Below are 13,140 nucleotides of genomic sequence, written 5' to 3'. Positions count from 1 at the left end.
ATCTCCAATTAATCACTAGAAAACCAGAAGTAGAGCTGTGGCTCAAAGTGGTAGAATTCTAGCCTTCAGCAAAAAAGATCAGGAACAGTGCCTAGGCCCTGAGTTCAAGTCCCACAACCTACAAATAAATAAAACAAACAAACAAACGTATGTGATATACAGAAGGGTTAAGTCATGTAATGAGAGTACATTTCTTTTGGACAATATTATTCCTTCCCTCCCTTTCCCAGCTTTTACTCTTGTCACAAGTTGTACATATCATGTTCAGCATACTGTCCAGTGAGTACCACTGCTGCATTTATTCACCCTTGTGCCTCCTGTTTTTTAAATGCTGTTCATTTATTTAAGAAACTTATTAGTGTACCTTTATTTTAATAAAATGTTAAGGATAGATAAGCCTTTTCTTTAATATTTTTTAAAAAATTGTCTTTTCATGTTCTTTAAAGATGTTACATCCTTTGTGGATTATTGCATTGGTTCTTTTCCCTGGACTTTTTCTTATGTTGATCAGTGCTAGTTATGATACTCTTTTTTAATTTCAAAGTTGTTTGTATTTTGAAATAAAAATATTATAGGACAATAAAAACTTTGAATGTCAAAATTCTCTGTCATTAAGGCTCCCATGTTTAATCCAGAATGACACATTATAGGAACATTTTAAATATGAAACCCTCAAAAAGGGTTTTATCAAGGTTTTTGGGTTTTTTTTTTGTTTTTTTTTTTGGCCAGTGGGGTCTGAACTTTGGGCCTGGGCGCTGTCCCTCAGCTCTTCAGCTCAAAGCTAGCACTGTACCACTTGAGCCACAGCACCACTTCTGGCTTTTTTTCTGCTTATATGGTGCTGAGGAATCGAACCCAGGGCCTCATGCATACAAGGCAAGCACTCTACCACTGAGCCACCTTCCCAGCCCCTCATCAAGGGTTTTATTTTATCAAAAATAAAAGAGTACAAAACCTTAATTCTCTGTAGCTGAATTGTAAGTTTTGTAGTATACAATTCCTTAAGCAGGTGCCGAACAGTATACTTTTTATGGAATGATAGAAAAGATAACTGCTTAGTATTTTTCCTATTGCATTTGAGATCATTATATGTGAATAATTTTCTCTCCTTTTGATTTTATTCTTAGATTTGAGATTCCAGAGCCAGAACCTACTGAAGCAGACAAATTGGCAATAGAGAAAGGGGAGCAGCCAATCAGTGCAGACCTTAAAAGATTTCGCAAGGAATATGTTCAACCAGTACAACTTAGGTTTGACCTGAGTATTATATTTTTATGTGCTATTCAATTTTCAGTATCGGTTAACACAAACTTTCTTTGCCCTTATTTAAATTGTGGTATTGTAATTAACTTTATATTAGGTAAATTTCTATATTTCTTTTTTGAGAAGCTTATTTTAAATAAATACCTTTTCAAAAAATTTCATTATTTAAATATGCTGTGTTTGCATCATTTGTCTCTAACACGTAAAGATGCTCACACACACTCTTGGATACCTATTTATTGTAAGTAAAAACTGCAAAATTCTTAATCAGTTGCCTACTGTAGAGAGCAGGGCTGTGAATGTGACTCATATGGTAGAGTATCTGATGAGCAAGCCTAAGGCTCTGAGTTCAAGCCCCAGGACTGTGAGGAGAGAAATGAGGAGAGAGGGAAGAGAAAAAAAAAAGAGACAGAGGTGTGACTGAGGTAAAATAGGTAAAGAAATTGGCCTTAGAGGAAACAGATATTAGATTAAAAGTAGTAGTGAGATGATATTAGCCAGATAGATTGGGTGCAGTTGAAGATGATCTTGGTATATAAGCCTAGTTGTTGAGCCTGTTCTGTATTGAAGAATTTTTAGCAAAATTCAATGTAATCTTTGATATTTTATTTATGACATTTTTAAGTAGAGCAAAAGTGAATTTAATGGTGAACACCGATAAATCTCACTACAAGTATCTATTCTTAACATTCTATTGTATTTTATCACATATCCATGTATCACCTATCTGTACACTTCTCCTTAAATACTTCAAGTTGTATGTCAGCAGTTCATTATTTATTATTCATTTGTTTAAAAATATATAGTAAAATATATACATCTGAAGTGTACTTTTAATTTTAACAAATACGCAGTTTGTTTTTGTTTTGTTTTGTTGTTTTTGGTGCCAGTAGTAGGGCTTGTCAGGGCCTGGTCACTATCCCTTAGATCTTTACCCAAGGCTTGCAATCTACCATTTGAGCCACAGCTCCACTTCTGGCTTTTTGCTGGTTAATTGGAGATAAGAATCTCATGGATTTTCCTGCCTGGCCTGACAAATATGCATCTTTATAATTCTTTAAGGTATAGAATGCTACTATATCCTAGAAAGATCCTTTATGTCCCTTCTAATCAATTTTTGTCCCAACTGTGCTGATTTCAAGCTACATAGACTAGTTTTGCCTATTTTAGAATTTCACAAAATAAATAGCTTCTTATTGTTTTGTGTTATCCCCTTTCATTCAACATGCCTTTGAAGGCTGAAAGAGTGGCTCAACATTTTCACAATTAAAAAAAACTTATTACTACTAATAATAAAAAGGAGTGGCTCAGCAATAGAGCAGCTCCATAGAAAGCATGTGGTCCTGAGTTCAAACCCCAGTCTTGCAAAAACAAACAAAAAACAACATCCTTTTGAGATCCATCCATGTTGCATTATCAGTGTTTTTTTTTTTTCTGTTTTTATTACTTAGGTGGTGTTTCATTGTATAAATACACCAAAGGTTCTGTATTCATTTTTCCCATCGAAGAATATATGGGAACTTGACCAATTGTTAAAATTATGAATATAGCTTTGAGTTTTATTTTGAGTTTTTTGTGAATATATTGTTTCTATTATTTTCAGTAAATAACTCAGAATGTAATTGCTAGGTCATAAGATTAGGTTTGGGCTTATTTTTTGGTGCCATTCCTGGGGCTTGAACTCCTCAGGGCTTCGGTACTGTCCATGATGAGTATTGTGCTCAAGGCTAGTGCTCTACCACTTGAGCCCAGCTTCACTTCCAGCTTTTTGGTGGTAGGTAAGAGTCTCATAGACTATCCTGCACTGGCTGGCTTTGAACCATGATCCTCAGATCTCAGCTTCCTGAGTAGCTAGGTTACAGGTATGGGCCACTGGTGCCTGGCCATAAGATTAGTTTTAAAAGAAATTGTCAAAAAAAATTTTTTTTGGGGGGTCTGGTCGTGGGGCCTGAACTCTGGGCCTGGGTGCTGTCCCTTAGCTCTTCAGCTCAAGGCTAGCGCTCTACCACTTGAGCCACAGCGCCACTTGTGGCTTTTTTCTTTTTCTTTTTGCTTATGTGGTGCTGAGGAGTCGAACCCAGGGCCTCATGCATGCAAGGCAAGTGCTCTACCACTGAGTCACCTTCCCAGCCCCAAAACTTTTTTTAAGCATTCTCACCATCAATGCTTAAGAGTTTGGCTGCTTCATCTCCTCACCAGTGTTTGGTGATGTCGGTTTTCATATTTTTACAATCATACTGTTAGGTGTATAGTGGGTTATATAGTAGGTCTCATGGTTAATTTGTATTTCCTGGATAACTAATGATTTAAGGAATTTTTTGTTGTCTTATTTTGGCAATTTATATTCTTTTCTGAAGATTATGTTGGGATCTTGTTGCTGTTGTTGAGTTCTAGATATTTTTATTTCAGAAAATAGTCCTACCAGAAAAAAATGTTTCATAAATATTGTCTCCATGTTTGTGGATAGACTGTTAGGTTTTTTGTTATTGTTGTTGTTGTTTAATACTTTGATGAGCTGAAGTGTTTTTTTGTTTGTTTGTTTGTTTTTTGTCAGTCCTGGAACTTTGATCCTCAGATCTCAGCCTCCTGAGTAACTAGAGTTCAGGCGTGAGCCACTGGCATTTAGCTAAATGTATTTTCGTAGCCTTTGAGAATTATTACTTGTTAAGGAAAAATTGAAGCTAACCTGGTTTTGATCATTTGCTAAAGTAATGAAGAAAAATGCTATTGTGAATGATTCACACTATTAATATATCTTTATAGTAATGAGTTAAGTATTATATTGCATAGATCTGTCTCTTATTTGCTTGCAAAGTTGTAAATGATCATTTTGTGATACTGCAAAAGAAACAGCTTTCTGTCAGAAGTAATACATTTTATGTTTGGAAATGAACTAAAAAATTTTAGGCATATTTATAGATATCATAGAAATTTGATGATAGTACTTGAATTCATAATCGAGATACTATACATTGGTTTCTGTTTTATGAGAAAAGTATATAAAATTTAGCCAGTTGTGGTTGTTACACACCTGTAACCCCAGCAAGGAAGCTAAGTTAGTGAGATCTTGAATTCAAGCCAACCTAGGCTACATACTGAATTTGAGAATAGCTTGGGTTACATAGTGAGACCCAGTCTCAAAAATAGGCCAGGTATAGGTGGTTCAAACCCATAATTCTAACTAGTTTGGGAGATACAGATTGTAATCATGGTTCAAGCCCTGCCAGGGATTGGGGGGAGGAAAATTAGTGGGACTCCATCTTGACCAATGGCTAGAAGCAATGGTGTGTGCATGTCACCCTAAGAAGCACAACAGCTGGATGCAGTGGGGAATACCTGATATCTCAGCAACACTGGAAAGCACAAATAAGAAGATTGCAGTCCAGGCCAACCCAGGCCTAAAGTAAGATAGTATCTAAAAATAACCAATGCAGAAAGGAGCTGAAGGTGTGATGGTATTGGTAGAGCACTTGCTTAGGAAGCTCAAGGACCTAAGTTCAAATCCAACTTCCCCCCACCAAAAAAAAACAACACCTCAAACCCCTACTTGTATACATGTATAGAGTTGGCTCTTAATCCCTTTTCAATTCAAGAACTTAAAAATAGCTTTGTATACTAGAATGAATTTTCTACACTTTAACATACTGGGAAATTAAGGATAAAAATCAGCTTTTATAGTTAAAATAGTTTTGAAGTGTACTTTTAAAATAAGGAACAATTTAGAAGCTGACTTTCTTCATATTACTGAAATACTTAAGGTAGTAATTAAATATGGATTAGAGACTATTTAAGTATTATATTGGTTTTTGTATATAAAACTATTACCAAAGCATTAGAAAAGTTAAAGAACAGTAAGTGAATACTTAACTTTTACTAAAATATGTTTCTTTCCATTTTATCAGGGTCTTAAATGTGTTTCGGCACTGGGTTGAACACCATTTTTATGACTTTGAAAGAGATTTGGAATTGCTTGAAAGACTAGAATCTTTCATTAAAAGTGTAAGAGGTACATTATTTAATGGTTTGATTGAAGTTTTTGTTGTACATGAGTTTATTTAAAAAGATGTATGGTTTTTAAATTTTCATTTTAAAAAGCTGAAATAACACTTTGAATGATTATTATACTAGAGGCATATCGCTTAAGGGTTTAATTAGAGCTTATGTTGTACATGAGTTTATTTTTAAAAAATTATGACTTAAGTTTTCATTTTTAAAAGCTGAAATAACATTTTGAATGATTGTCATAGACTGAAAAGGCTCACTTAAGTTTAGATCATCTGAAGTCTTACTTAGAATCTTGTCTTTTCAAGTATTTGTTTTTCCCTAGAGTGGTAGGGATTGAATCCAGGGCATTAGCCATGCCAGGCAACTTTACAACTGTCCTCCCTGCTCTCTCTTTAACTTTTTAAGGAAAATATTTCTTTTAAAAATGTCAAAATTTCTCTTTAATAAATTTTAAAATGTCTAATTTTGTCTAACCACAAGTTGCTGTTTCTTCAGCTAAATAAAAATGTGCATATTTTTCCCATTTTCTTTAATTTTGGATGATGAACAACTTTTAATAAAATACTTTTCCTGAAATAATTTTTTTTTACCTGAAAGACATGAACTTCTACTTGAAGTTTCAGAATCCTAGACTATGAAATGAAACTCTAGGTCAGGAATTTTTAAACAAGTCATTAAGTATACATTATTAAACACATTTGTGTTTTATCTAACAATCTAAGACATTGATTAAAAAAACCCAAAAGCGGGGCTGGGAAGGTGGCTCAGTGGTAGAGTGCTTGCCTTGCATGCATGAGGCCCTGGGTTCAATTCCTCAGCACCACATAAGCAAAAACAAAAAAGCCGGAAGTGGTGCTATGGCTCAAGTGGTAGGGCACTATCCTTGAGCTGAAGAGCTGAGGGACAGCGCCCAGGCCCTGAGTTCAGGCCCCATGACCGGACCTAAATAAATAAATAAATAAATAAATAAATAAATAAATAAATAAATAAATAAATAAAACCCAAAAGCCTTACAAGTCATGTCCTACTTGTTTTTCAAGGGGAATTTTATATATAATAGAGCTTGATTCTTGTGTTCTAACTTTGAAATATTTAAGATACATATTTATTATGTGTGCTTAAAGTTGCTCATAATACAAAGTTAATTTTTAAATGGTATTCTTAATGAAAATCTAATAAATTTGTAAAATAAGACATATTAGAACAAATTAAGTCACTTATTGTGTTAATATGTTAAATTTTTCCTGTACAAATTATACTTTGAAGATAACCAAATAGTTCATGAGGGATAGTTGAGAGAGGGAGAGAGAGAGAGAGAGAGAGAGAGAGAGAGAGAGAGAGAGAGAGAGAGAGAGAGAGAGAGAGAGAGAGAGAGTGTGTGTGTGTGTGTGTGTGTGTGTGTGTGTGTGTGTGTGTGTGTGTGTGTGTGTGTGTGTGTGTGTGTGTGTGTGTGTGTGTGTGTGTGTGTGTGTGTGTGTGTGTGTGTGTGTGTGTGTGTGTGTGTGTGTGTGTGTGTGTGTTCTGGTCCTAGGGCTTGAACTCGGAGCCTGAGTGCTATGTCTGTGCTGTTCTGCTCAAGTCTAGTACTCTTTATCATTTGAGCCACAGCTCTACTTCAAGTTTTTGGCAGTTAATTGAAGACTAGAGACTCATGGACTTGAACCATGATCCTCAGATCACAGCTTCCTGAGTAGCTAGGATTATAGGCATAAGCCATTGGCACCTAGGCTTGGAAAGCTGATTTTTTAGTATTGATGTCTTTTTTTGGGGGGGAAGTCTGGTAGTGGGGCCTGAACTCTGGGCCTGGGTGCTGTCCCTCAGCTCTTCAGCTCAAGGCTAGTGCTCTTCCACTTGAGTCACAGTGCCACTTGTGGCTTTTTTCTTTTTGCTTATGTGGTGCTGAGGAATTGAACCCAGGGCCTCATGCATGCAAGGCAAGTGCTCTACCACTGAGCCACCTTCCCAGCCCGAAAGCTGATTTTTTAAAATAAAACTCTTTCAAGGTTGCTTAACTCTAATAAAATAATAGATCTAGGAATTTGAATGAATGATAAGGACAGATAACCAGACATTATGTGGTTCCTCTTGGAAATATTCTTGGCTACTCTTCATGTCAAAAAAAAAATTAATCCTAGCAGGGCACTGATGGCTTATGCCTATAATCCTAGCTACCTAGAGGCTGAGATCTGAGGATTGCAGTTTGAAGCCAACCTAGGCAGCAAAGTCTGTAAGACTCTTAACCTTCAAATAATTGTCAAAAAACAGGATGTGGAACTGTGCCTCAAGTGGTAGAGATTGATAAGGGACAGAGTGTAGGCCCTGAATTCAAGCCCCAGGACCAGGACCAAAAAAATTTTTTTCTTTTGATGGTGAATTAGACTAAGTTTCTATGTCTTTGGTTTTCAGAAAATGTAGAGGCTGGATATACATGGCAGATTATACCACAGGAGTGGAATTGGCAAAATCTGAATTGGAAAAAACTGGGACAAGCATTGCAGGATAAAATAATTCACTTTTTCCAACAACTAATTCACAAGCATTTTGGCCTAGCATGGTGGTGCATACCTATAATTTTTAGCACTTGGGAGGTAGAGGCATGAAAATTGAAATTTTGAAGCCAGCCTGGACTATGTAGGAAGACTTTGCAAAAACAAACAAAATAAAATAAAAATTTAAAAACTGAACATATTTTAAACATATGGAGACTTATAGAGTAAAGGAGAGTTAAGACATACTGACTAAATGCAGAGTATGACTCTTGCTCATAGAAACAAACTATAAGAAAATATTTAGGGGCTGAGAAGTTGGCTCAGTGGTAGAGTGCTTGCCTTGCAAGCAAACTCTGGGCTCAGGCCCAGAGTTCAGGCCCCACGACTGGACCCCCCCCCCAAAAAAAAGAAAATAGTTAGGAGATAGATGAGCTTTAATACTTGAAAGTACTAAGACATCAGTTTTAATATGTGGTAATGTTATATTAATTATTTTAAAGAGTTAGAGACACATACTTCAATATAAGTGAAATGATAGAGTGTCTTAGATTGGTTTTAAGAATAACTTAGTGAAGGGAAGTCATAATGGGATTATATAAAGCAGAAACTGAGTATGAGTTGATAATTATTGAAGCTGTGGATGAAAGGTAAAGATTATATGAAAACCCGTAGATATGTCTGTCAAGTATGACATTTCTGTTTATGTATCTTTTTCCAGGAAAAGCTATGAAGAAATGGGTAGAGTCAATTGCTAAGATCATCAATAGAAAGAAACAAGCTCAGGCAAATGGAATAAGCCATAATATTACCTTTGAAAGTCCACCTCCACCAATTGAATGGCATATCAGTAGACCAGGACAATTTGAGTCATTTGAGCTCATGACACTTCATCCAATAGAAATTGCACGTCAACTAACACTTTTAGAATCTGATCTCTACAGGTAACTCTTGCTCTATTTCTGGAACCTTGAATGTGTCTCATTCAAATTTTAAAATGTTTTACTAATCATGAGTATTTAAAAATACTTGGTTTATTCTCTTGAGCTAGGTATTTTTATTTTTGTTTTTGGACAAAGTCTTCCTGTATAGCTAAGACTAGCCTAGAACTTAGCATAATTTTAAACCAGAATCTGCCCTACAGATGAAAGTCTTCTACCATGTTGCTATTTAGGCCTAGATTAGGGACCAGAAAACCTTCACAGGAGGAATGGCAGGGAGAGATTAATGCAATAGAATAACAACCACTTCCAAGTCAGTACTTTCTCAGGTTGCCTTGGTTTGAAATTATTCAGCTAAACCATTTAATATGGATACTAGGCTGTTGGCAGCTGAAATGAATAGAGCATTAAGTGAGATACTTTTTCTTTTATTTATTACCCAGGATCTTGTGAAGACTACAGACTACAGCTAGCTGTTCCCTATGAAAAATAAGTTCCCCATCACGTTCAGCCTTTGAAAAAAGCATTCTGTATCCAGGAGCCTCTGGAAAAAATGATTTTGATTAGCAGCTTTTTTTTTCTTTTAGTTCTGAGACTGTGACTTGAACTTGGTACCTGCTACTTTCTTACTCATTGGCTAGCACTCTACCAGCTGAGCCATGCCTCTAACATCATTTTCTTCTCTTTTTTTTTTTCAAAGAAGGCATTGCACAGGGAAAAGCAAGAGTATCTAAACTTTAGTGTTAATGAAAAATGTTAGGAAGATACCAGAAATAAACTTGGCCTCTCTGATTTGTACTGGTGTTGTCATTCAGAATTGGACCTTAGCATACCAACAGTGATGTGAACATCTGATTCAGATCATCAGGTTATATCATAACTCATTTGGAATTTATTTATTTTGTGCCAGTACTGGGCCTTAAACTCAGAGCCTTGATTTCCCTTAGCTTTTTCTCTCAAGGCTGGCATTCTGTATCACTTGAGCCACACCTCAGCTTCCATCTTGTTTTGGTGATTAATTAAGAGATATGCGTGTCATGGATTTTTCTGCCTGGGCTGGCTTCAAATTAAGATCCTCAGATCTGCCAGGCCCTGGTGGCTCACGCCTGTAATCCTAGCTACTCAGGAGGCTGAGATCTGAGGATCGCAGTTCAAAGCCAGCCCGGGCAGGAGAGACCGTGAGACTCCTATCTCCAATAAACCACCAGAAAACCGGGAGTGGCGCTGTAGCTCAAGTGGTAGAGTGCTCGCCTTGAGCTGAAGAGCTGAGGGACAGCACCCAAGCCCAGAGTTCAAGCCCCAGGACCGACAAAAAAAAAAAAAAAAAAAAAAGATCCTCAGATCTAAGCTTCTGAGTAGCTAGGATTACAGGTGTGAGTCACTAGTGCCTGGCTGTACTTTTTGTGGGATTTGTGATAGAACTGAAGGAACTTGTTACTTGAGGAAACAAAGCAAATCTTACAAAATCAAGTTTTTTTTTTCATAGAGTGACTGTTACATGAGTGGACATTAGAAATAAGCAAAACACTTTAGATACATATAGACCTGATTTCAGGAGATAGAAATACCTTTGTTAAGTGATTTGTTTTATAGAAGAAAGGTAAAAATACACAAAACATTAATATTATTTTAGAGTTATATTTCTAAAGGAGTATCTTAAGATATTTTCTTGTGAAAACATTCTAAAAATTATTGGTCAAGTACATGTTTGTACTACTGATTTAAAACTATTTTTAATGAATAGTCAAGACCATAGAACATTGAATGACTGAAGTCCATTGGTCAGTTTTAAAGTTATATAATCCTTACTGTTTTTCTAGATTTTTTTTTGGGGGGGGGGCAGTCATGGGGCCTGAACTCTGGGCCTGGGAGCTGTCCCTCAGCTCTTCAGCTCAAGGCTAGCGCTCTACCACTTGAGTCACAGCGCCACTTCTGGCTTGTTTCTTTTTGCTTATGTGGTGCTGAGGAATCGAACCCAGGGCCTCATGCATGCAAGGCAAGCACTCTACCACTGAGCCATCTTCCCAGCCCCATTTCTAGCTAATTTAAACATTCTAAAAAATATAGAAAATAATAAATGAGTGCCTATGAACCACAAAAATTACAAATAAACTAAAAAAAATTTTTTATAATTCTCCTAAATCTCACTGTTTTTCTTTCTTCTTAAAAATTGCACAAATCAGAATTTGATGTTTCTCTGTCTTTAATTATTTGTATTCTAGGAAAATAAATTTTAGGAGATCTTTGGCACTAATCCTTTGCATAGATAAAGTTGTATTGATTTTTGATTCCATAGGAAAGTTCAACCTTCTGAACTTGTTGGGAGTGTGTGGACCAAAGAAGATAAAGAAATAAATTCCCCAAATTTATTAAAAATGATTCGCCATACAACAAATCTCACACTGTGGTTTGAAAAGTAAGTTTTTATTTACTCCATCTTACTGAATCTTACTAGTGATCCTCTTAAGTCATATTAAAATTCTAGCTATAACGAGGTTTTTAAAATTTTTTCTAAGTGAGATGAGAAAACTTTTCTAAGCATGAATATTTTGTTGTTATTAGATGCATTGTGGAAGCAGAAAATTTTGAAGAACGGGTGGCAATACTAAGTAGAATTATAGAAATTCTGCAAGTTTTTCAAGATTTGAACAATTTCAATGGTGTATTGGAGATAGTCAGTGCGGTAAATTCAGTGTCAGTATACAGATTAGACCATACATTTGAGGTAAGTTTTAGGTGTAAATATTTCATTCTTTTGGGGGAAGATAAAATTAATGCAAGAGATTAATTTTACCTATCAAAGTAAAGAGTTAATCTTTCATAAGTCCATCTTTTCCTCTTATGTACAAGATACATTAATGTGTACTAAACTTAGGATGTTTTAAAGAAAATGGGACTTGTACCTAACCTAAATACGAAAAGTTCCCAAGTAGATTTTTTTTCATGGCATACCGGTAGTCATCTATAAGTGACAAATAACTTCTTAATATCTTTTATATAGTTAAAAAGAACAAAATGGAGCGAACCTTTCTCAAACTTAAATTTATCTTAAGTAATTATTTTATCTTAAACTATAAACAAACATGTTTTAATGTTTATTCTAGAAAACTCAGGAGATAAAGACACTGTATTTTTAAATTAAAAAATAAGAGATTTTATTTTACTTTTCTAATACTGGGGTTTGAACTCAAGGATTCTCATTCTTACTCAGCTGGTACTTTATCATTTGAGTCTTGCTTTTACTTCTGGTTTTTGCTGGCTTATTGGAAATAAGTCTTACAGACTTTCCTGCCCAGACTGGCTCTGAAACTCAATCCTCAGATCTCAACTTCCTAAGTAGGATTATAGTAGCCACTGGTACCTCACTACACAGATTTTTATGTCCTTTATCTTTTTTCAAATATCTGTTGTTGTTTTTTTTTGATTGGTCGTGGGGCCTAAACTCTGGGCCGGGGCGCTGTCCCTCAGCTCTGCAGCTCAAGGCTAGCGCTCTTCCACTTGAGCCATGGCGCCACTTCCGGTTTTCTGGTGGTTTATTGAAGATAAGAGTCTCATGGACTTTCCTGCCCAGGCTGGCTTTGAACCTGGATCCTCAGATCTCAGCCTCCTGAGTACCTAGGATTACAGGTGTAAGTCTCTGGTGCCAGCTAATTTCTATTTTTTTAACTTACCTCAAAAAACAAAGTTTGAAAATGGTTATGTAATGTCTGTCTTGTAGATAAACCATAATTTACTCCAACATTCTATTTTGAGATGATTATTTCTAAGTTTGTAAGGGGCAGGGGAAACAGTTTATTACAGATTATTCATATATACAAATCTGGTAAATCTTCGATTATATCCCTAGAATAAGCTTGTAGAGGTCAAAGTCTCCCTGGGTCATAATATTTGTACATTTTAAGACTTTTGCAGGGAGGAGGGAGAATGACAGCAAGGGTGACTCTGATGAAGATGCATTGCATACATAAATGGACATGCTAAAATGAAAAAAAAAAGCCTTATTAAATGTTCTTGAATCCAGAGAAATAAAAGTCTTTTGGGGGGGGGAGGGGGGAGGGTGAGAGGTAGTATTGAGGTTTGAATTCAGGGCGTCTCTCACCCTTGCTAAGCAAATGTTCTGTCACTTGACCTATGCCCCTAGCTTTATTTTCTTTACCTATTTTTCAGTTAGAGCTTCATGTTTTTGTCTGGAGTCAACTTCCAACAGTGATCATCCTATCTCTGACTCTGCATAGTTGGAATCATAGATAGTTATTAACTACTATACCCAGGTTACTGATTGAAATGGGATCTCACTAACTTTTTTGCCCATGCTGGCCTCAAACTTCTGCTTCGTCTTTCACTTCCAAGTGGCTGGAAATAAGAGCATGAGCTCTTATTTCTGCTGGGTGCCGGTGGCTCACACCTATAATGCTAGCTACTCAGAAGACAGAGATCTGAGGATT

At 36.0% G+C, this 13,140-nt stretch overlaps 1 protein-coding gene across 2 annotated transcripts in view; it reads left to right on the top strand.

Moving 5' to 3' along the window:
• Nucleotides 1-13,140, top strand: part of Sos2 (SOS Ras/Rho guanine nucleotide exchange factor 2) — a 75,517-nt gene that overhangs the window by 44,404 nt on the left and 17,973 nt on the right. For both annotated transcript variants that reach the window (XM_070027780.1, XM_070027772.1), the window contains exons 12-16: nt 1,128-1,250; nt 5,166-5,269; nt 8,476-8,698; nt 10,992-11,111; nt 11,258-11,420. In XM_070027780.1, coding sequence (XP_069883881.1) covers nt 1,128-1,250; nt 5,166-5,269; nt 8,476-8,698; nt 10,992-11,111; nt 11,258-11,420 — 733 coding nt within the window. The remainder of the gene's footprint in view (nt 1-1,127; nt 1,251-5,165; nt 5,270-8,475; nt 8,699-10,991; nt 11,112-11,257; nt 11,421-13,140) is intronic.

This window comes from Dipodomys merriami, unplaced genomic scaffold (assembly GCF_024711535.1).
Source record: "Dipodomys merriami isolate MVZ:Mamm:240054 unplaced genomic scaffold, mDipMer1.0.p SCAF_1, whole genome shotgun sequence".
NCBI classification, from domain to species: Eukaryota; Metazoa; Chordata; class Mammalia; order Rodentia; family Heteromyidae; genus Dipodomys; species Dipodomys merriami.
The sequence above is the reverse complement of the archived record's forward strand: the minus strand, read 5'-3'. Positions and strand labels throughout refer to the sequence as shown.